At 40.4% G+C, this 23781-nt stretch overlaps 1 protein-coding gene across 1 annotated transcript in view; it reads right to left on the reverse strand.

Annotated features, from left to right (window-relative positions):
- Positions 1-23781, reverse strand: part of LOC115789081 (ras-specific guanine nucleotide-releasing factor RalGPS1) — a 94778-nt gene that overhangs the window by 4020 nt on the left and 66977 nt on the right. The window contains exons 13-18 of the mRNA XM_030742270.1: positions 10516-10642; positions 8691-8842; positions 8505-8553; positions 7557-7637; positions 2082-2187; positions 1852-1944 (exon numbers count right to left, since the gene is read on the reverse strand). Coding sequence (XP_030598130.1) covers positions 1852-1944; positions 2082-2187; positions 7557-7637; positions 8505-8553; positions 8691-8842; positions 10516-10642 — 608 coding nt within the window. The remainder of the gene's footprint in view (positions 1-1851; positions 1945-2081; positions 2188-7556; positions 7638-8504; positions 8554-8690; positions 8843-10515; positions 10643-23781) is intronic.

Below are 23781 nucleotides of genomic sequence, written 5' to 3' on the forward strand. Positions count from 1 at the left end.
GCTCTGGAGCATTCAGGTGTGTGTTAAACATTGCCAACGAGGAAAGACATCAGAAGTGATCTTAGAGAAGCAATTGTAGCTGTTCATCAATCTGAAAAGGGTAATAAGGACATTTCCAAACAACTTCAAGTCCATAATTCTACAGTGAGAAAGTGGAAAATACTTAAGACAGCTGCCAGTCTTCCCAGGAGTGAATGTTTCAACAAATTCACCCCAAAGTCTGGCTGTGCAGTGGTCAGAGAAATTGCAAAAAAAAAACCCCAAGAGCTGCATCTCAGACTCTACAGGACCGTCAGCATGTTAACTGTTAAAGTTCATGACAGCACAGTTAGAAAAAGACTGAACCAAGTATGGATATTTGGAAAGGTTGTCTTCTCTCTTAAATGAACATGACAGCATATCTTGGGTTTGCAAAATTGCATGTGAACAAACCACAACACTTCTGGAATGATGTTCTGTGGACAGACAAGACCAAAATGAGCGTATTTGGCCATTAGGCACATACCATGTTTGGTGAAAACCAAAAGCATCTTATCCCCACAAACAAGTCATACCAACTGTCAAACCCAGTGGTGGAGGGGTGATGATGTGGTTTGTTTTGCAGCCACAGGAACTGAGCAGCTTGCAGTCATTGAGTCGAGCTGTCCGACAGCTAAAGCTTAGCTGAAAATGTGTTATGCAACAGGAGATGCAGATGAAATGCTGTGGTTTGATACTAAGAGAGCTGTGAATAAACTAATGCCTGCAAACCTCAATGAACTGAAGCAATGCTGTGAAGAAGAGAGGGTCAAAAATCCTCCACATCAATGTGAGAGACTGATAAAATCATACAGATAATGATTACCTATACTTACAGCTGCTGGAGGTAGTTCTATAAGCTATTGGATCATAGGATGTATTTAGTTTTTCACATATTGCTTCTGCATTTTGGCTTAGTTTTTTGTTTTTTTAAATAGTGACACGGTGTAATGTGTCATGTTTTGTTGTTCATACAAGCTTTTTTTATGTACTCGTACATAAAACCTTGGAACTAAAAGTGGGTATACTTTCTTTTTCACATGACTGTAGGAGTAGACCAGAGGTGGACAGTAACAAAGTACAAATACTTCGTTACTGTACTTAAGTAGATTTTTCAGGTATCTGTACATTACTTGAGTATTTATTTTTCTGACAACTTTTTACTTTTACTCCCTACATTTTTACACAAGTATCTGTACTTTCTACTTCTTACATTTTCAAAACAAACTCGTTACTTTAGGTTTAATGCGTCTGAGAAACGTTCGCATTTCAAGTCAGTGCGGGAACCGGCTTTTGATTGCAAGCGTTTTTTTTCTTGGAAGTCACAACAGCAGGGTGGGAGGGAGGGAACAGACAGCCCACAGGGTAGAGGGAGAGGCTCCTGCAATGCTCGCTCGGAGACCGGAAAGAGCTAGAGGAAGTTGCGCTTTACATAGAGGCTGTACGCCGGAACGGTGAGGAAAATAAATGACAGAAAACGTAAAGGACAAAAAAAGTTTCTGCAGTTTGTCACACAGTGTGTCTGCTAGCTAAAAGAACAGCTGCTGTATTTTAAGGGAGAGCAAAGAATGAGCGATAACTTTACTCAGATGGAGAAAGATGCAAGAAAAGAGGTAGAAACGTTTTCTAAGGAGCTACTTTTACTTTCTTACTTTGAGTAGATTTCAGAGCCTGTACTTTTTTACTTTTACTTGAGTACAGAAGTTGAACCAGTACTTCAACTTTTACCAGAGTAGTTTTTAACACAAGTACTTGTACTTCTACCTAAGTACAGAACGTCAGTACTTTGGCCACCTCTGGAGTAGACTCATGTTTTCAAGGCATCAAACTCACATGCTTCCTCTCAGAGGCCCTCAGTGCTTTCGCTCCATAGAATGTCAGTGTTGATCCAGACAAAATGATCCAAAATCTGGTCCATGAGGACAACTGCCAGACAGCAAATACACAGACAGGCTGAAAACAGCTCACTATCACCCACGATTTTTTTGAAGTTAGTGACATTTTGAACCACACGGAAGGGAAAATAATAGCTTAAACTGTAGTGAAATCGAAGCTCACCATACCTTGGGCTTTCGTCCCTCCTTCAGTAATGTTTTCCTTCTCAGGGGTCCTTCAATGGTCACGCTACCAGTTTCGCTGCATCCATAACAGGAATTGGTAGCAGAGGAGCTAAAGATGTTAGATAGTGAAGAACATTCAACACTGTAAACAACTGAAACAGTATTCAAAGATCAGTGAGTGCATTTTTTTGTTGCTCTTTCTGGAGGATGTGAGATGATGGGAGACAACCAGACTGAGCTCACTTCTCAGTATTAAAAAGAAAGTAGCCTTTGAGAGTCTGTTTTTAAACTCTCACTTATAGGAGAAATGTAAAATGAACAACTGATAATGAATTATAGTATTTTACTCACAACATTAGAGTGACCAACATTAATATTATTATTTCCAAAGGTAGCCTATCTTATATTAAGTGAATAATGCAAAAAGATAAACAAGGAGCACATGCCACCTCTTCACTGATTCAAACAGACTGTAGCAGTGAAGTGAAACTGGCAAAGACATGACGTTATCTGCTGTCAATATCAATGTGCTGTTTGCTCCACCCACTTTACCTATACTGCATGCTAGCTGTCTACAAAAAAGATTACATTTTGTTAATCATAAAAACCCTCAGCCATACTTACATATTTGGTGGAAAATAATACAGTCATTGCCTTTTCTATTTTTTGTACTCAAAGAGCTTAGGCAGTGGTTAGCACTGTGGTTGTGGAAACTCATGTTCTCCCTGTGGCTGCGTAGGTTTGATCTGGAGTACTCTGGCTTCCTCTCACAATGCAAATGACATCAGTGTTAGGTTAATTGGTGATTCTAAATTGTCTGTAGGTATGAATGCAAGGTAGATAATATACTTAAGTGTATAGAATAAAGTGCATTATGAAACTATGTGAAAAAATTTAAATGTGGCATGTCTCTGGAGCTTGAAAAAGGGTGACTGGACTCCTTTTTATTTCACCTCTCATCTGAAAGGCTGCTTCAGTTCTTAAACTGGAGAGACCCAGGTGTTTAAACCCCAGTGGGCATAGTCCCTTGGATGTGGTTGTAACCTACTATTCATGTGCATAATCACATGCGCCAAGGTGTGAAAGGAGGCGTGGGTCATTACAATCAGTGGTTTCTGGTGAAATTTGGGACTTCGCCCCATTCTGTCCATTCACAGTGGACATAGATGTGTGAACAACCATCACTGAACAGAGGAGGTGGATTACGTTACTGACTTTCCTCCACTCACATTGCTGTCCCAAGTTCCCTCCCCCAGGCACCTCAACCCCCATTGACACCTTTGGTCAGGTGACCTCAATAGGTCAATAGAAGGAGTCCTATTGGACTCCAGAGACAGCTGAAGGGTTCCGACAGGCCAAGTGGAAGATGGCTCGGGCAGCGGCCGAAGCAAAAACTCGGATGTGGATGGAGTTTGGTGAGGCCATGGAAAAAGACTTTTGGATGGCATTGAAGCAATTCTGGCAAACCGTCAGGCGACTCAGGAGGGGAAAGTGGTGCTCTACTCACACGGTTTATAGTGCGGGTGGAGTGCTGCTGACTTCAACTGAGGCTATAGTCAGGCAGTGGAACGAATACTTCAAGAACCTCCTTAATCCCACTGACATGCCTTCTGTAGTGGAAGCAGAGTCTGGGGATGAGGGGAATGATTTGACCACCACTGGGGGTGAGGTCACTGAGATGGTTAAACACTGAGATGGTGGCAGGGTCCCTGGGGTGGATAAGATTCACCCTGAGTTCCTGAAGACTCTGGATGTTGTAGGGCTGTCTTGGTTGACACACCTCTGCAACATCGCGTGGAAATCTGGGGTGGTGCCACTGGATTGGCAGACCGGGGTGGTGGTCCCCATCTTTAAGAAGGGACACCGGAGGGTGTGCTCCAACTATTGGTGGATCACAATCCTCAGCCTCCCTGGTAAGGTCTATGCCAGGGTGCTGGAAAGGAGGGTCCGTCCGTTAGTTGAACCTCAGATTCAAGAGGAACAATGTGGTTTTCGTCCTGGTTGCAGAACGCTGGACCAGCTCTTTTTCCTTTTGAGGATAATCGAGTGTGTGTGGGAGTTTGCCCATCCAGTCTACATGTGTTTTGTGGACTTGGAGAATCCATTTGTCCGCGTGCCTCGGGGTATACTGTGGGAGGTGCTGCGTGAGTATGGGTTGTCTGGCCCATTATTGCAGGCCACTCAGTCCCTGCACAACTGCAGCAAGAGCTATTGCCGGGAAAAAGTCAGACTGTGGGTGTTGGACTTTGCAAGGGCTGCCCTTTGTCACCAATTCTGTTCATAATTTTTATGGACAGAATTTCTAGGTGTAGCCAAGTGGTGGAAGGCTTCGGCCTTGGTGGCCTCAGAATCTCCTCTCTGCTCTTTGTAGCTGATGCGGTCCTGTTGGCTTCATCAGGTGGCGGCCTCCAGCTCACAGTGGAATAGATTGCAGCCGAGTGTGAAGCGGCTGGCATGAGAATTAGCACCTCTATGTCTGAGGCCATGGTCCTCAGCTGGAAAAGGGTTTAGTGCCCACTCTGGCTCAGGGACGAGTTGCTGCCCCAGGTGGAGGCGTTTAAGTATCTCGGGGTCTTGTTCATGAGTGGTGGGAGAAGGGAACAGGAGATTGACAGACAGATTGGGTCTGTGTCTGCAGTGATGCGGACACTGCAACAGTCTATCATGGTAAAGAGAGAGCTGAGCATGAAAGCGAAGCTGTTGATTTACCGCTCAATCTACATCCCTACCCTCACCTGTGGTCATGAGCTTTGGGTAAGGCCTGAAAGAATGAGATCATGAATACAAGAGGCAGAAATTAGCTTCCTCTGAAGGGTGGCTGGCCTCTCCCTTAGAGATAGGGTGAGGAGTGCAGCCATTCGGGAGGAGCTCAAAGCAGAGCTGCTGCTCCTCCACATCAAAAGGAGCCACCTGAGGTGGTTCGGGGCAGACCCAGGAAACGCTGGAGAGATTATATCTCTTGGTTGGCCTGGGAATGCCTTGGGGTCTCCCTGGATGAGCTGGTGGAGGTGGCTGGGGAGAGGGAGGTCTGGGCTTCTCTGCTTAGGCTGCTGCCCCTGGATAAGCAGAAGAAAATGGATGGATGGATGTATTCGCTCACCCATTCAAATCACTTAATTCACATGTTCCAGTCACTTCCATGGCCACAGGTGTATAAAATCAAGTGCCTATATGAGGTAGAAGGGGGATTATTGCGTGGGGTTGTATTGGGGGGTTGAGTTTAGCTTGCCCTCTTAGTTCTAGTGAAAGGAACTCTTAATGCTTCAGCATGTCAAGATATTTTGGACAATTTCATGTTCCCAACCTTGCGGGAACAGTTTGGGGATGGCCCCTTCCTGTTCCAAGATGAGAACCAGTGCACAAAGCAGGTCCATAAAGACATGGATGAGCTGTGAGATGTAGAAGAACTTGATTGGTCTGAACAGAATCCTGACCTCAACCCAATAGAACACTTTTGGGCTGAATTAAAACAGAGATGGTAAGCCAGGCCTCATCCAACATCAGTGTCTAACCTTAAAAATGGAAGAATGGTCAAAAATCCCCAGAAACACATCCCTAAACCTTGAAGAACTGAAGGCTACAAAGGGTGGGCTGATATCAGGTGAAACCCTATAGATTAATAACAGGATGTCACTTCGTCTGAAGGCAGACAAGCATATACTTTTGGTAATATAATGTATATTACATAATATAATAGATAATTTTGATTTGATTTAATTTACAATTGACATATTTTAATTATTTTAATTATATCATCTATCCATCCATCCATCGATCCGTGCATCTGTCCATCCATCTTCTTTAGCTTATCAAATTCAGGTTAATTTTTTTCTGAGGGTCATAGGGTTAAAGGCAGGTTACACTCTGGTTAAAACACTGATAATTTACTTTTTTCTCAGTTTTCTTCACGTCTGGGCCTGGTTACAGGACCTTTTTTAATCAATGAAATGAAATGAAAATGTAAAATGAACAAAGCCTTGTTATTAAAGAACTGAACAGAAACTGCAGTATACCCCCACTTTTTCTCACATTTTACATGACCACTTTGCACCTCCCAACCATGAGCTGATTTGGAAATGATTATAAATGTTAAACTTGCTAGTGATTCACTGGAAGACTCAATATGAGGTCCAAAGAGGTGCTGATGCAAGTGAAAGAGCCCAACATTAGGTTGAAAAACCAAACTAAAAGAAAAACTTTAGGAGTGGCCCAAATCAACCATCTGGTACATTTCATTCCATTCTTAAAAGGAAGTAATGCCCTGGCCAGCTCAGCAACACCAAAAGACCTAGAAGACCACAGAAGACAACAAAAGTGGATGACTGCAGAATTTTTTTTCTCAGTTACGAAAAAAAAAAACACCCCCAAGGAGTTAAGTGTATCATCAGAGTCTACTGTCAAGAAATGCCTTCAAACACTGAGGGTTTACAACAGGGTGCAAACTACTGGTTACACTCAACAGTAGAAAGGCCACATTAGACTCTGAGCCTCCCTATGGAGCCACAGCATGTCGTATTTGCTTGTGATTCTAAATTGTCCATAAGTGTGAAAGTGGGTGTGAATGGTTGTCTGTCTCTGTATTGGTCCTGCAACAGGCTAGTGACCCATCCAGGGTGTACCCCACCTCTTGCCCTATGGTAGCTGGGATAGGTTCCAGCCCCCATTTGACCCTGAATTGGATAAGCAGAAGAGAATGGATGGATGGACAGGAACAGTAGGTTAATGAGGGTACTTTAGCTTACTTTATGGTTGTACAAAGCCATTATTTTACTGATCGGAACGTGGGCAATGTGACCAATGATGGAGGCAACTGAATTTGTGTCATCTTCTTTAGACAGAGGACAAAAGTCATATTTTGTTTTTTTGTTTTTTTAAAAGCCTGTCATGTCTGGCACTGTTTGCAAGTAGAGTTGTGATCTGAATGCATTGTTGTGCCAAACATATATATTTTCTCTTTTCTGACCATGCATGAAATTTCTGTTTCTGAGTTTATGGTGCTCAGCACTGCAAACTGGTGTGAACTGTAAACAATAACTGGCTTATATAACTAATTTGTTACATAAAGGATTTTTTTATGCTACTGTAAAAAAAATTATGTCAACTTCTCTTTTGCAGCAGTATCATTGTTAATCTGAATAACTGTCAACAATTAGATGATTAGTTTACTGTGAAGAAATAGTCCCAATTCAAACTCTTAGAATTGAGAGGCAATTTTGGGGGGGAATTTGGTAAACTGATGCTTTAGCGATTTAAGGAACTGCCATATCACAAAAAATTTAGTCAGTGTGCCTATAACTAATAAAGCTCCTTCTGATCGAGTACAATGTATCACCCAAAGCAATAATATCCCCAGCATGCAGTTAGGGAATGAAGGGAGATTAAACATCAAACACTAGAGTGAGTCAAACACTGGATTCTCCCACACATGCTCTTTTATTACTGCAATACTGATTTTCTTGCTTTGCCAATTCACTGTACCTGTAAACATAGCTGCAGCTCCGGGGGGAGTTGCGAAGAGGGACCCTCCAGTTGGGGCCTAGCGTCGCATACATACGGCCCCTGTTTGTCACACATTGTCACAGTCAGTCTGAGGGGCTCATGGGACTGCTTTTGTGGTTAGCAGAGCTGTTCAGTGGATCTTGTGACATTACAAGAGTCCAAAGTGTAAACCAAAGCCAATTCAAACACTTTACTGCAATATATGACTAAACATGTCATACTGGCAACCCCCAACCTCTTTTAGCTTTGCCAAATTCAATTATTATTATTTCAGATTTGTCTCTCTGCAGGGACAAACACTGACAGAAAGTATGATTAACTTCATGTAGGCAAGAAGCAAATACATTTATGTCATATATAGCAGAATACATACAAACTAATGACACAGAGGTAAAGTATTACACCCAATTGAAATAAAGTTTACAAGATAAATCTGGCAATATTCTAAGGTTTTTCATCAACAAATCCCATTTGCAAATTATTAAAACACATCAGTGAGCCACACTGTTGTAGTCACGTGTTTATTGCCATGAACATGCACAGTATTGTTCATAGTGTGCATATACAATCTTGCAAATGTATACAACATTTGCACTATTTCCTCTAGTTTGAGTAACATTTGAGAAACATAGTGAACAGCTGTTTTAATATGAATTTAACAAGTTTTGTTCATGGTGGGTTTTTCCTTTTCTTTTTTTTTAAAGATTTATTGCCTCAGTAGAAAGACAGGAGGTGAGAAATTACAATCAGACTGACCCAATATTGTTGATTTTGTTCTTTTCATGGGATTTACTGGATATCATAAAATGTAAAATAATGCCAGCCTCATCTTACCACAGCTTAAAAAAACCCCAACAATTTAACTAAGACAAAAATCTTTTTGGGAAAAAAAAATGCAATTTCTAATGATGATAATTGTTTATTTACCTCTCCACTGCAGGTGACAGCTCCTCCCCAAACGAACTTCCACTGCTGCCTATCATTGGAAAAAAAAGGAAAAATCAAAAATCTAAAGGTGATTTATTTGGATTTCCCAAATAAATTTAATATTTATAAACATTTTTGTGCCAAACAAAAAAATATTGGCTTCACACATATGTAAGCCATACATACCTAATGACAGGCCATTGGACACAGACGTACTGTGTGGATCATTTCTGACCGGACTCTGAGACTCTAAGAAGCTGTCATCCAGCAGGTGTCGTGCTTTCTCTATAGGAAATGTGGCACTCCTGCTCTCTGACATGCCATACTGACACATCACACTGCGGCCAGAAATCAACCGTCAGGCAACCAGGGAAACATACAGATACTGGTCATACATGTTTGCATGTTATGCCATAGCTCAAATACAGATTCTGAATCTTAAACAGTAATTGATGTAAGAGAACCATTTGACTTCTTTGAAGTTAAAGGGGACACATCATGCAAAATCCACTTTTTTTAGCCCTTAATTACTCTTTTTTTTGTAGTTTGAGTGTCTAGGAATGCAGTAAATTTAAATTTATTCTCTCCCGGTGCTGCATAGATATGCGGATCGATGCTATCAAACTACACAAACGGCCGAACGGGGTGGAGTGGAACAGGGTGTGAAATGTCTCATTCACATTTAAAGAGACCGCACCAAAACGAGCTAAGAACAGGGGTAAACGAGGGGTCTGTGGAGCTACAATAACGAGGAATTCAGACCAAAGCATTGCAGTTCAACTTTATATAGACCACAAGTGAATGATTTACATATGAAAAGGAAGGATTTAAAAGCATGATGCGTCCACTTTAAGTCTAACCCGGAATCCCTTCTGCTGCTTGTAATGTTTGACAACGCAGATATGGAGCAAGAATACAAGGTAACAGGAAGTCATTCCCACCTCTTTCATCTGACCACCAGTGATTTTGATTTTTGAAGATGAATCAGATGAATTCTGTTTGTATTAACAAATATAGCATACACCAGTATTATGCTGTAACCTGTTGAATGTGTTTTTGTCATTTTGTTCCATTCTGTCAGAAATAAACAACATTATATTAGTGGGTATAAGGATCAAACAACTCCAAGGCAGTCCCTTTAAATAATATTAAAAATGCTTCTATTCTTGTGGAATGGTCTGCATTTAAAAAACTCTGATGTGTTTCAGCCTCAGGAAATTAAACAGATTTCATGGAAACAACAGCTGTTTTCAGTGGGATGTTCCACTAATAGGAATCTTACACTTGGCAAACTTCCATCCAGCATGAATGTGGAATATTCTATCAGTGATGTTTTATCATTAGAAATCTTCAAAACTTGGACAAGATGGAGTCTAAAAATGTCTTCTATAAAGCCCATGATATTTGTCAAATCTAAATTAAAATTTCATAAGCAACACATACTTCTAATTATAAATAATATGAATGCATCTCAAAGAGCAAACATAATTGCCAAAAAGGCACTAAGTCTTTAAGAAGGGATATTTAGTGGCCTGTAATTTTTGGATTGCTTATGGAATTTTAATTTAGATGTGACTAATATTGTGGGCTTTATATGTTAAAACATTTTTAGACTCTTACACCTCATCCAGGTTTATAAGAGTCTTATTGGCAGGACATCACTGGTGGAATATTCCACCAGTTTGCCTTGCTGGAATACCACAAGTGGAAGATTCCTATTGGTGGAACACCATTAGAAAAGAGCCAATGTTTCCATTAAAGACATTGAACTCTGTGGTGAAAGCTTGTGTTCTGAAATGTATTAATCTGTAGTGTCTTTTTTTTCTCAAACAAAAATGAATGAATGAATGAAAATTGAGGAAGACACAAGTTTACAGGTGTTGTTGTAGTATAAAAATGTCTGTAACTAGATACAAATTCTATTGGTTAGGCTTGAATGGAGATATAATGTATTTTTTGATGTATGACTCCTCTCCCAAATCTAAAATTGTCAATAACTTATTGTACTCACTTGTTTCCCAGACTGTGGCTCTTCCTGTGGTGAGAGGGAGGGGGGGTTGGGATATGAACCCCCACAGAGGCATCAGGGCAAGTAGGTCGGCGGTTAAACCTCACAGAGGCTGATACCTCAGACAGACCTGAAACACATAAGGTCACTATTACAATACTGCTATTCTATTCAAAGTTATGTGTAATTTAAAGAAAGATGACCAATTCTTCTGTAATAACAAGATTTTTACAACGTGGTAAATAAATCTTTGCACTCTCATAAAGCTTCCTCAAACTAGTGACATTTATTATATACTTTTGTGACTTTAAACTCTGTCTCTTTCATAAAAAAGTAATAATTGTTCTAATAAAATATCTCTGAAAACATGTTGATGTGTGGAAGTGTATTTTGGGGTTTAAGATTATTTCACATAGATTTTCTTTTAACAGTGCAAAAAATGTTAATGATAAAAGGTTACTATATAATCTGAGTCTCTCTCGACATCTTCAAAGCAGCAAGCAAAAGCAGCAGTGGAACAAGAGCTGCTCCTCTATTTGCCTGGGATTATGACTTTCAGGCTATGTGTAGCCTACTGGTAAAGTTTTTTCTACTTGCAGCCTTAAGTAATATGTGATGGCACAAAACACTGCTTATATTAGAAACTTGATATTGCATTAACAATACAGAGAATTAAAGTTTACAGAGCATCAAATCAGCATGTTTTTGGAATCACTGGTCAAAAACCAACAAAATCCTTAACCATACTGTAATTCAGTTAGTGTGTTGGTGTGAGAGGGAACTGAACTCCTCTCCAGTCTCTGTTTTCAGGCTTTAAAAAAATCTAGCCTTTGACAGAGGAATTCTGTCAGGTGAGCAGTACTAATTATTGTTACCTAGAGTAACAGAGTTTTAACTCTTTGGGAGGCTTACAAATCAGCACAGGCACAATCATATGCATATACTTGTGCTCATCTCAAAGGGCTTGGAAGAGAGAGTTTTCACTCGGGGAAGGGGGGGGCAGAAAAAGTTACCAAGGAGTGCTGCTAGCCTGCAGGCCACACTCAGAGGCCCCAGAGTGCATGCATGAGCTTTACTTTAAAGATGCTTAACACCATAGCCACCAGAGGGAGCTAGTAAGTCACAAACTAAGCCTCCACACAAAAGTCTTTAACATAATTACTCAGTGCAGTCATCCCGTGTAAGACTCTTTACATGTCCTTGCTATGAATTTATATATGAAAATGCCCACATAAACTTATCATCAGTCCGGCAACAGCTTGCCCTTTTGGCAGCTCCGCTGTTGGACTGGTGAATTGATCCACTGTTCCTATGTGCTTTTTGTGCCAGTGGAACCTCTGAGTCACTCTGTTCCCTCTCACTGGAAACCCCCTTGGGGCCATTCAGTTTTGACCATTTGAGACCCAGCAGGGAAGTCTGTATTCAGCAAGCTCAGCTTGGAACACTTTAGATTTGTATGGAATTATTTTTTGTAGGATTTTTGGACCTCATAAAAAGCAGCATCTGGGGATGAGCAGAGGTTATATGCAGGCAGCTGTATGTGATTGTGTCTGTTAGTGTGGTTGTTGGAAAAACAGATGAATTCCCACTGATAATGCACTATGGAATTTGTTCAAATTAGAAGATTTCCTACCAGCAGGAGTAATAGGTTTACACGTCTATAATATAGTAATCAGTATAGTACAGTAAAGGTAAATTGAAGGAATCGGGGTAATGTGGTAGAATAATGTGATCTCTCTGGGAAAGAAGCTTTCTTAATGTGGCTTAAATACTCCATTATTAACTTGTAAAAGCTGCTGCTGATTTGGATTGCTGTAGCTTGTTCTTCAGGAGTGCACACTAAGCAAAAAAAGTTTCATGAAACTTGTTTAAAGTATACAACAGTTATTCTTCTTTCCTGCATAGATGTAGCTGTTCTAAGTGACTGATTTTATGGACTGTTTCATTATTTCATCAGCAAGAGGTCTGATTCATTGTGACTTTTTCAGCCTTCTTTAAGACAAAAAAGCATTATCCACTGTATGCCATACCTCAACAATGTAAGATGGTTAAGCTAGTAAGCCATGCTGCCAAAAGTCTTTAATATATGATTGCAGCATTCCTTCAATAAGGATGTGAAAAAAATAGACATATTGTTGAAATTGCACTTTTTTAAATACATCACAGGCTGATCGTCTGTTTTTTTAAATGTATGGTTCATTAAATACTTTAGAACATTTTAGATCTGTTTTCTTAATAGGTGATATGATAGGCTTACCGGTTTGGCCAAGTCAGATAAATCTGGACTGTGTGTGACTCAAACTAAAATGACTTTTACAATATTGTGTACTGAAGCACAAAAGGAAAGTGTGGATTTTTTCTCAAAACTACTGTTATGTGTAGTTTGTAGTTATTATCACATCATGAAAAAGTGAAGTAAAGACAAAAAAAAATTAAATCAATATGTGATCTGGGCTGTTGTTCTCTTCAAAATAGCATCACTTTTTTGTACGGGTACTTGGCAGGCAGTTTGTTCCTGTGCTTGTAATCTCAGAGTGACTGCATGATGTTGAGACAGCTCTGCTGTTGGAGGACTCCCTGTTCTTCTTATTACTCAGAATAAAACATTCAGCTTGTACTCTGTATGATGTAATGATTATGGGATGTTAGCCTTGCGTGATGGAAAGATTAGCATTTAAATTGACTGAAACCAGTACTGTGGTTTTTCTTAGCCAATAGGAAGGCTGAAATGCACACAAAATAGCCCTGGCAGGTTGTACACAGTGGTGAAATGCTATTACACCACAACAGTCATATTCCCAGTGATTGATATTAGCTTGTTCTGCATCTCTAAGCATGTTCTTATTCTTTAAGCACAGAGAGGAGCTCAGTCACACCTACGAAAAGATGATTTAAGAAACACAATCATTCAAATGAGATGAGACTGTAAGGGTGCTAACGTCACATCCCCATTAGTGGAGTTTTTCCTTGTCAGACACAGTGATGGTGAAAGTGTCGCATCACATGGATTAATCCTTTTGTACTGCATTCAGTTAAGTCCACCAAACTGTCCTTTCACTGTCTCAGTCTTTAAGTGAGCAAACCAAATTCTTCTGTTTGGCAGTGTGTGAAGTGTATGAGACTCTCATACTCACTGAGCCAACAAGACAGTGAACACAGCCAGAACAGCCCTTTTCTACCATGTTATGTAACTGCAAATGTTCATCTAAGCAACAAGAGGAGAACACCCTTAGCTGTGATCGTGCACTTACAGTATGAGACAGCCTGATCCCTGACAATCAGGTACTTAGCTAGCCAAAACACTGTTCACCTCTACCTTAATTTTGTTGTTTCCATTGGTGCCTAATCTAGAACTGCTTTTAACCCCCTCCCCCAGCCAAGAAAAAAAGACTCCTGCTATGTGGCACCAGGCCTGCACCATAAAATTGTTTGTTCCAATTCATGCCCAAGCACCACTTCTGTGGTTCAGAGATATCAGCAGCATGGATGAGTTCAGAAGGCGACTGTGGCTCAGGAGGTAGAGGAGGTTGTCGTAGGCACAGAATTTTTAAAAAGTGCTGTAAAAGCATGTAAATAAGCAGCTGTAAGAGTGCTGCTTATTTACTTTGTTAATACTCCACTCTGCATTTAATCATTAATTGTTATTAACCTCTGGCTCTCTTCCAGAGCATGTTTTTTTCTCTCCCCTCAGCCCAACCGGTTGATGACTGTCCCTCCCTGAGCCTGGTTCTGCTGGAGGTTTCTTCCTGTTAAAAGGGAGTTTTTCCTTCCCACTGTCACCAAGTGCTGCTCATAGGGGGTTGTTTTGACTGTTGGGTTATCTCTGTATTATTGTAGGGTCTTTACCCACAATATAAAGCGCCTTGAGGCGACTGTTTGTTGTGATTTGGCACTGTATGAATAAAACTGAATTGAATTGAATGTCTGTGATTAGTTGAATGAGGCTTGAATACTCATTTAGAGTAGAAAAGCACTACAGAAGTACTGTGTATGAGGGTGATCAGAATGGTTTGGCTTATCAATGTATGTCTTATATCAAAACAAGCAGCTAGCTACCTACTCCACAGCAGGTAGCTCTGCAGATTATTTATAACAGATTCACTTCCTGACACGACTCCAAAGGGATTTGTGTCTTCGCCCAGGCTCAAACCAGGGCATGTTAGGCAAATATGTAAATCACAACACTATGGAACCACTCTCCAAGTAAAACATCTATATAGAACTGCTTTGAATGGCTATTTAGACACAGAATTATTTGTTCATAGAGATGCATGTTAGGTTAATTGGTTATTCTAAACTGGCTATGGATGTGATCTAGATAAAGTTCTTAAAATGTGTAGAATAAACTTTTTTTCAATTAAATTAAATCATAAATTCAATGTACATTTTGAGAGAGGCCAGTTGAGTCTAATACAAACTTAAATACAGTGTTGAGGACCTCAATTTCATCACCTACATGGATGTTAAAATCACTTACAATAATTATTTTATCAGAACTGAGCACTAAATCATATAAAAAAATCTGAGAAATCAGACAAACTCTGAGCAAACAACAGGATGATGATCGATAACAATAACTAAGACTGTTTTTTTAACTTTTCCAAATCCCTTCCAATTAAGAGGGTTAAGCGAAATGTCATAAAAGTAAATTAAAGGGCCAAATTGTATGTTATTTTTGACATCAATTCGTGGACTGGAAGTGGGCGGGGCCGGAAGCGGCCCGTGGGGCGCAAGTTTGGACACCCCTGAGCTAGAGTGAAAGATGGCTGCCACTCCTCCTTGGCTAGCTCTTCAAGGACAGTTCTGTTTAATAGTCCAAATTTAAATGATATACTCTTTGTTGCAGTTAAGGATGTCATATTGTTCTTTGCAAACATTTATACTTATTGTTTTTTGGCGGTTTGTAGTTTGTATTTTGTGGCTCAGCTTGAAAGCTGAAGGCTCTGCCTCCTGTTCTACTCTTAAGTATCCTAGGAACCACAAGTAAGCCAACAGTCTGAGAGCGAAGTGCTCTATTAGGGTGATACGGTACTATTAGGTCTTTAAGATGAGATGGGGCCTGATTATTCAAGGCCTTGTATGTGAGGAGAAGAATTTTAAATTCTATTCTAGATTTAACAGGAAGCCAATGTAGAGAAGCCAAAATGGGAGAAATCTGCTCTCTCTTTCTAGTCGCTGTCATTACTCTAGCTGCAGCATTTTGGATCAGCTGAAGGCTTTTCAGGGAGCTTTTAGGACAGCCTGATAATAATGAAATACAATAATTCAGCACAGATACGTGAATTAGCTTTTCAGCATCACTCTGAGAAAGGACGTTCCTAATTTTAGAAATATTACGCAAATGCAAAAAAAGCGGCCCTACATATTTGTTTAATATGTGCATTGAAGGACATATCCTGGTCAAAAATGACTCCAAGATTTCTCACAGTGTTACTGGAGGCCAAAGTAATGCCATCCAGAGTAAGTATCTGGTTTGACACCATGTTTCTAATATTTGTGGGACCCAGCACAAGAATTTCAGTTTTATCTGAATTTAGAAGCAGGAAATTAGAGGCCATCCAGGCCTTTATGTCTTTAAGACATTCTTGCAGTTTAACTAATTGATGTGTGTCATCTGGCTTCATGGATAGATAAAGCTGGGTATCATCTGCATAACAATGAAAATGTATGCAATGCTTTCTAATAATACTGCCTAAGGGAAGCATGTATAATGTAAATAAAATTGGTCCTAACACAGAACCCTGTGGAACTCCATAATTAACCTCACTGTGTGAAGAAGACTCCTCATTTACATGAACAAATTGGAGTCTTTGATTGTGATTCAGACCACTGAAGTGCAGTACCTTTTAATACCTATAGTATGCTCTAATCTCTGTAATAAAATGCTATGGTCAACAGTATCAAAATTCTGAAGCCTGACTGAAAATCTTCAAATGAACCATTCCTCTGCAGATGATCAGTTAGCTGTTATACAACTACTCTTTCAAGAGTCTTTGAGAGAAAAGGAAGGTTGGAAATTAGTCTATGATTAGCAAAGACAGCTGGGTCAAGCGATGGCTTTTTAAGTAGCAGTTTATTTTACTGCCACCTTGCAGGCCTGTGGTACATAGCCAGCTAATAAAGGCAGATTGATCATTCAACTGATCAATTCATCCGCTTACCACATGAAAATTACTACACTCTTCACTGACAACAACACAGGGTCTTAAGAGGAGACACCACAAACAACTACAAGAAGAAAGTCACCAGCTGCCTACAATAACTTGAAAAGGAAAAGCCATTGACCGCCTTACTTACCACCGCCTTTACTCAGGAGAAGCTACTCCGTGTATTTGTGGACTTCCAAAGGTCCACAAAGAAGGAGTCCCACTCAGATCCATCATCAGCAGTATAAACTCAGTCACCTACAACATTTCCAAGCACTTCTTATCTCCACTAATGGGCAACACACCCAATCACACTGAAAACTACACAGACTTTACCAACAAGGTCCATAATGTTGCACTGAATCCAGATTAAACCATAGTGTCCTTTGAAGTGATTTAACTTTGCATACCAACTGAGGCAGTGGAGACCATCAGAAAACAATTACAGGAAGACAGCTCCTTACAAAACAGAACCAGCTTTACCCCAGATCAGATTTGCACCCTGTTAGACCTCTGCCTTACCACAACACATTTCAAATACAAGGGTTTCTACAGACAAAAGCATGGATGCACCATGGGCTCCCCAATGTCACCCACTGTAGCTAACCTTTACATCGAGGACGTGGAAAGTAAAGCTCTTGGCTCCTTCAAAGGTATAGCACCTAGCCACTGGTACAGATATGTGGATAAAACTTTGGTCAAAATTAAAACCCAAAAAGTAGAAGCCTTCACTCGCCACATCAATTCACTGAATAAAGTTTACCAGGGAGGATATCAGGGATAATAGGTTACCGTTCCTGGACTGTGCTATGCTTACTGAGGACGATGGAAGCCTCAACACTGAACTTGACCGGAAGCCCACACACAAAGACCAGTACCTACTTTTTAACTCCCACCACCCACTCGAACACATACTTGGGGTGATTAGGACCCTGCAACACTGGATAGAAAATGTTCCTTATAAGGCAGAAGAGAAAAAAAAGGAACACATGTATGTAATGAAAGCCCATAAAACATGTGGTTTTCCCAACTGGGCTTTCATGAAATCAGCAAAAATGCACAGGAAAGAAGGTCAGACACTAACAAGGGAGAATGAGAATGACAAGCAGAACAACATTGTCAGCCCTTATGTGACAGGCTGTCAGAGAAACTCAGAAGAATTTTCATTTCAGTATACTTCAAACCTAGTCACACTCTAAGGCAAAAACTGGTCCATCCCAAGGACAAAATATACAAAATAAGCAACATAGTGTATGCTGTCCAGTGCAGTGAAGAGTGCTTGACCTCTAAATTAGAGAAACCAAACAGCCTCTTCACAAAACGAATGGCACAACATACACTGCTCAAAAAAATAAAGGGAACACTTAAACGACACAATATAACTCCAAGTAAATCAAACTTCTGTGAAATCAAACTGTCCACTTAGGAAGCAACACTGATTGACAATCACATGCTGTTGTACAAATAGAATAGACAACAGGTGGAAATTATTGGCAATTACTGTAGCAAGACACACTAAAAGGAGTGGTTCTGCAGGTGGGGACCACAGACCACTTCTCAGTACCTATGCTTTCTGGCTGATGTTTTGGTCACTTTTGAATGTTGGTGGTGCTTTCACACTCGTGGTAGCATGAGACGGACTCTACAACCCACACAAGTGGCTCAGGTAGTGCAGCTCATCCAGGATGGCACATCAATGCGAGCTGTGGCAAGAAGGTTTGCTATGTCTGTCAGTGTAGTGTCCAGAGGCTGGAGGTGCTACCAGGAGACAGGCCAGTACACCCAGAGACGTGGAGTAGGCCGTAGGAGGGCAACAACCCAGCAGCAGGACCGCTACCTCTGCCTTTGTGCAAGGAGGAACAGGAGGAGCACTGCCAGAGCCCTGCAAAATGACCTCTAGCAGGCCACAAATGTGCATGTGTCTGCACAAACTGTTAGAAACCGACTCCATGAGGGCCTGACGTCCACAGATGGGGGTTGTGCTCACAGCCCAACACCGTGCAGGACGCTTGGCATTTGCCAGAGAAAACCAGGATTGGCAAATTCGCCACTAGTGCCCTGTGCTCTTCACAGATGAAAGCAGGTTCACACTGAGCACATGTGACAGACGTGACAGAGTCTGGAGACGCCGTGGAGAGCGATCTGCTGCCTGCAACATCCTTCAGCATGACTGGTTTGGCAGTGGGTCAGTAATGGTGTGGGGTGGCATTTCTTTGGAGGGCCGCACAGCCCTCCATGTGCTCGCCAGAGGTAGCATCACTGCCATTAGGTACCGAGATGAGATCCTCAGACCCCTTGTGAGACCATATGGAAGTGCGGTTGGCCCTGGGTTCCTCCTAATGCAGGACAATGCTAGACCTCATGTGGCTGGAGTGTGTCAGCAGTTCCTTCAAGATGAAAGCATTGAAGCTATGGACTGGCCCGCCCGTTCCCCAGATCTGAATCCGATTGAGCAAATCTGGGACATCATGTCTCGCTCCATTTACCAACGTCATGTTGCACCACAGACTGTCCAGGAGTTAGCAGATGCTTTAGTCCAGGTCTGGGAGGAGATCCCTCAGGAGACCATCCGCCACCTCATCAGGAGCATGCCCAGGCATTGTAGGGAGGTCATACAGGCACGTGGAGGCCACACACAATACTGAGCCTCATTTTGACTTGTTTTAAGGACATTACATCAAAGTTGGATCAGCCTGTAGTGTGTTTTTCCACTTTAATTTTGTGTGTGACTCCAAATCCAAGCCTCCATTGATGAATAAATTTGATTTCCACTGATGATTTTTGTGTGATTTTGTTTCAGCACATTCAACTTTGTACAGAACAAAAGTATTCAATGAGAATATTTCATTCATTCAGATCTAGGATGTGTTATTTGAGTGTTCCCTTGATTTTTTTTTGAGCAATGTAGAATAGCCACCTCAACAGAACAAGGCTCAGGTGTACATCTGCACCTAAAGGAAATAGGACACTCTTTCGAGGATGCCAATGTTCACATTTTTGACTGGGAAGACAGATGGTTTGAAAGAGGATTAAAAGAGGCCGCCCTGCTGGTTATCACACTGGATACTTCTGCATCCTCATTACTCATTTGAGGAATGCTGTCTGGTCCTCAAAAACAATATTTAATCACATTTTATTTTGCTTCAAAACTCCAGAAAATACCCAGAATTATAAACAGCTCACTTTTACACAAGAAACCTGGGTGATCCTTCAAGCTCTTTTAATAATGCATGCCATACCTGTCAACCCTTTCATTTCTCTCAGATTCTCTTTATTTTACTCTTCTGATTATGCCATCAGGCTAATAATGTAGAACAAAACAAGGAGTTTGCGCAAATTCACAAACAACTGTATACAGTAGACTTTTTTGTTTTGTTTTTTTTCAAGACCTTTCGAAAAATTATTATGGCAGCAATTTGATACCCTATTTCATGTCCATCCATCCATCCATCCATTCGCTTCCGCACATCCTGTTAAGGGTCCCGGGGGGGCTGGAGCCTATCCCAGCTGTCATAGGGCGAGAGGCAGGGTACACCCTGAACAGGTCGCCAGCCTGTTGCAGGGCCAACACGGAGTGACAGACAACCTCACAAACTCACATTCACGCGCTCAGTCACACCTATGGGCAATTTAGATTAGCCAATTAACTTAACCCCAGTAAATGCATGTCTTTGGAATGTGGGAGGAAACCGGAGTACCCGGAGGAAACCCACGCAAGCATGGGGAGAACATGCAAACTCCACACAGAGAGAGGGAGAGGCCTGGGCCAAGGTGGAATCGAACCCAGGCCTTCCAGATGGTATTCTAACTGTGAGGCAGCAGTGCTAACCACTGCACCACCGTGCTGCCCATATTTCATGTCCATACTGGTAAAAAAAATATGATTTAAAATAGAAGCTGCAGTATATGTTCACTGCTTCAGCTAAAATGAAGTTTACTTACTATGTGCTCCAAGTTCACCACAGATCCAAACTCTGCCTGTTGGTTGCTTAGAGAAGATGCAACATGTTACATTGTTCTTGCAGGATAGCGGCAATGTTCCTGATGTGAGTATAGACCAATATTAGCAGATGCTAGTTGTTGACATTTTATGGATACTTCATGTTTTTCTTACTTCCCATTTTCCTGTATAAGATACATCTAGTTTATTTTCAACAGGCTTTAATCAGGCACTAAACATTCTTTTCTCAAACTAGCTCTGATTGGGATGAACAGTGCTGCACTGGTTAGCACTGCTGTGACACATTCACTCTGGTCTCATAAAGTGTGACTGGGCAGCAGTTTGTATTAGTGGTTCCATCTTCATTTTTTCCATTTTTAGTTGGATAAAGCTTCCCCCCTAAAAAATTTAAATGCAAGATGGAAGTTTGAAGAACTGACTAGATTATAGATTTCCACTTGTCAAAATGTGCTTAAGATGTTTAAAATTCACATTTAGATACTGATTTTAGACTTTTAAAGACCTTCTAAGGAGGTACAGAACATGTTCGTAACACCTCATGATGATGTAATCAAAACAGATCACAAAGATTAGCTGATTTGTCATAGTGATGAAGAAAATATGTCTAAGGAAAAAAAGAATCTTTTAATGATAACTACAAATTGAGTAAATACTCTTAGTGATGGAAACATAACTTCATGCCAAGGCAACAGCCAAACATTTCCATTTAAAATCTGAGACACATGCTTCCTTCCTAAATGATTCGCTGACATCCTGTAACTGCAGGACATTACGGTGTAGCCACAGAAAAATTCTTTTATTACAGTGCACTAAAGTTGAAACCTCCCTTTCACCCCCTCCCCTCAGTTCAATGACAAGTAATAACTCTCTACTCTTCTACAGAGAAAAATTCCACCAAATCATTAAGAAATTATACAAAATTGTGTGAAACAAGTATATTTGGGGGTGGGGGTGGGGGTGGGGGGGTGGCAGTTACGATAGCGACAACAACAAACAAATCAAGCCATGTTGCTGGCCAGCCATGGGACATGACTCTATGGAAAAAGATTAATAGCGGCATGTTCTGCTGTTAGAGTGCCATGAGCTCTATTGTTAAGTTGCACGAGACATTTGAGTCAGCTGCTGAAACAGGCTCAAGTAAACAATTCACTGCCAGTTCGGTGTAAACAAGGTGAGTTTGTCTGTAAACAAAGACTATATCACTGCGAACATCAAGCAAGATTTTTTGCTTATTCCCTAAATGTTTGTGTTAGTTTTGAATGCCTGGATGACAGATCTGTCCAAGCAAAACTAAATACAAACAAAAGTAGAATACTATCATACAAAAGATTATGAAAACCATCAACAACGGAGCAACCAGTGACTTTTGGCTTAGACTGTATGTAATGGCAAACATGTACACATTGAGAAGGGACATATTCAACTGACTCCATCTCAAGGGAACTGGTTAACCCTCTAGCGTCACACCCAGTCTTTGAATCAGAAACCCTACATTCCTCATTATTTATGATCTCCAGTGATTTGTGTGTATATGGCCATATGCTCTACCAGCAAGTGTATGAGAAGCACATACAGGTAATACACATTTCTCTGAGAGCAATCAGGTACACTGTACTGGCCAAAGTAAAATTAAAAAAAAAAAAGCACCACGTCTCACAATTTTGCATAATTTTGACTTTACTATCTTAAAACTTGCTGTGTCATAACCACATGTGGAGCCAGTAATTACAAAACTACAATTGTGAATAACCGTCAGTGATTATGGTCTTCAAATTTTGAGCTGACACATAGCTGAGTTCACTACAGTGTTATGCAAAAGTTTGGGCACCCCTGATAATTTTCATGATTTTCCTTTATGAATCATTGGTTGTTTGGATCAGCAATTTCAGTTAAATATATCATATAACAGACAAACACAGTGATATTTGAGAAGTGAAATGAAGTTTACAGGATTTACAGAAAGTGTGCAATAATTTTTTAAACAAAATTAGGCAGGTGCATAAATTTGGGCACCCTTGTCATTTTATTGATTTGAATACCTTTAGCACTAATTATTGGAACACAAAATGTGTTTTGAGCTCACTAACCCTTGACCTACATACATAGGGGAATCCCATTATGAGGAAGGGTTAAGACAGTCAATTGCAAGTGTTTCTCCTCTTTGCATCTTCTCTGAAGAGTGGCAACATCAGAGCCTCAAAGCAACTCTCAAATGACCAGAAAACAAAGTATTTGCCACACAATCTTTGAATGTGTGTCTTTCAGTCCCATTGCCACAAGTATAGAAAAATCAAGCACCTAGTCGTACAGTCTGCCTTTAGAAATATTTGTGAAAAATGAGTTGTTCTAAAGACCTTACTGAATTTGAACTGTATTTTTTACATAGTTAAATCTATTATTTTTTGGCTCCTTTAGCCTATCTTATCCAGCATTACTTGAATTTAAGAATTTACTGATTGTTGTTTTGATTTCTTTTATTTGTGTTTAGGTTACATGTATTGTACATTTTTCTATTTTATGTGTTTACTTTAGTCTGATTCATTCATTTTATGTTTATAGTTGCATTTTATTACATTTGTTCTGTGGGCTTTTTATCTAGTGTTAGGTAGTGTGTACAAGACTAACTACTTCTTACCACCTATCAGCTTTAAAAGATAATGAGCAAGTCAAATTTGTATTTTTTGACTTACATTTACATGTTATGATTAATTTTAAAACCATTACATATTAAACACCTAGTGCTGGCTCATCATAACTTCGACTTAAAGAGGCTTATAGTCATAAGATTTCTAACCAAACTACATTTTTAATTCACTGCTGAGTGCATGCATGGTGTGAGAGGTGGCAGGTGCATAAAACACACTGGAGGCTATCACACCATAACATTGTCTCATGTAAACAGTAGGATAAAACATACACATAGACTGCTCTGTCTCCTGCACTCATCAGGAGTCGTGAATATGACACAAACACTTGTATGTTGCAGTTGTTTTGGAGTGTATCATTTAACTCATTCTGTAGTTTCTATGTAGAGTTTAAGCCACCACAAGGTACTGTAAAAATGAAGATCTGATTTCTCAAACAAAACAGAAGAGGAATACTGATGGACATATGAACAATAGCAGTAACTGGGAACTGCAAGGGTAAAGTGTGTGTGTGTGT

The sequence above is a fragment of the Archocentrus centrarchus genome, chromosome 12 (assembly GCF_007364275.1).
Source record: "Archocentrus centrarchus isolate MPI-CPG fArcCen1 chromosome 12, fArcCen1, whole genome shotgun sequence".
In the NCBI taxonomy this organism is placed as follows: domain Eukaryota; kingdom Metazoa; phylum Chordata; class Actinopteri; order Cichliformes; family Cichlidae; genus Archocentrus; species Archocentrus centrarchus.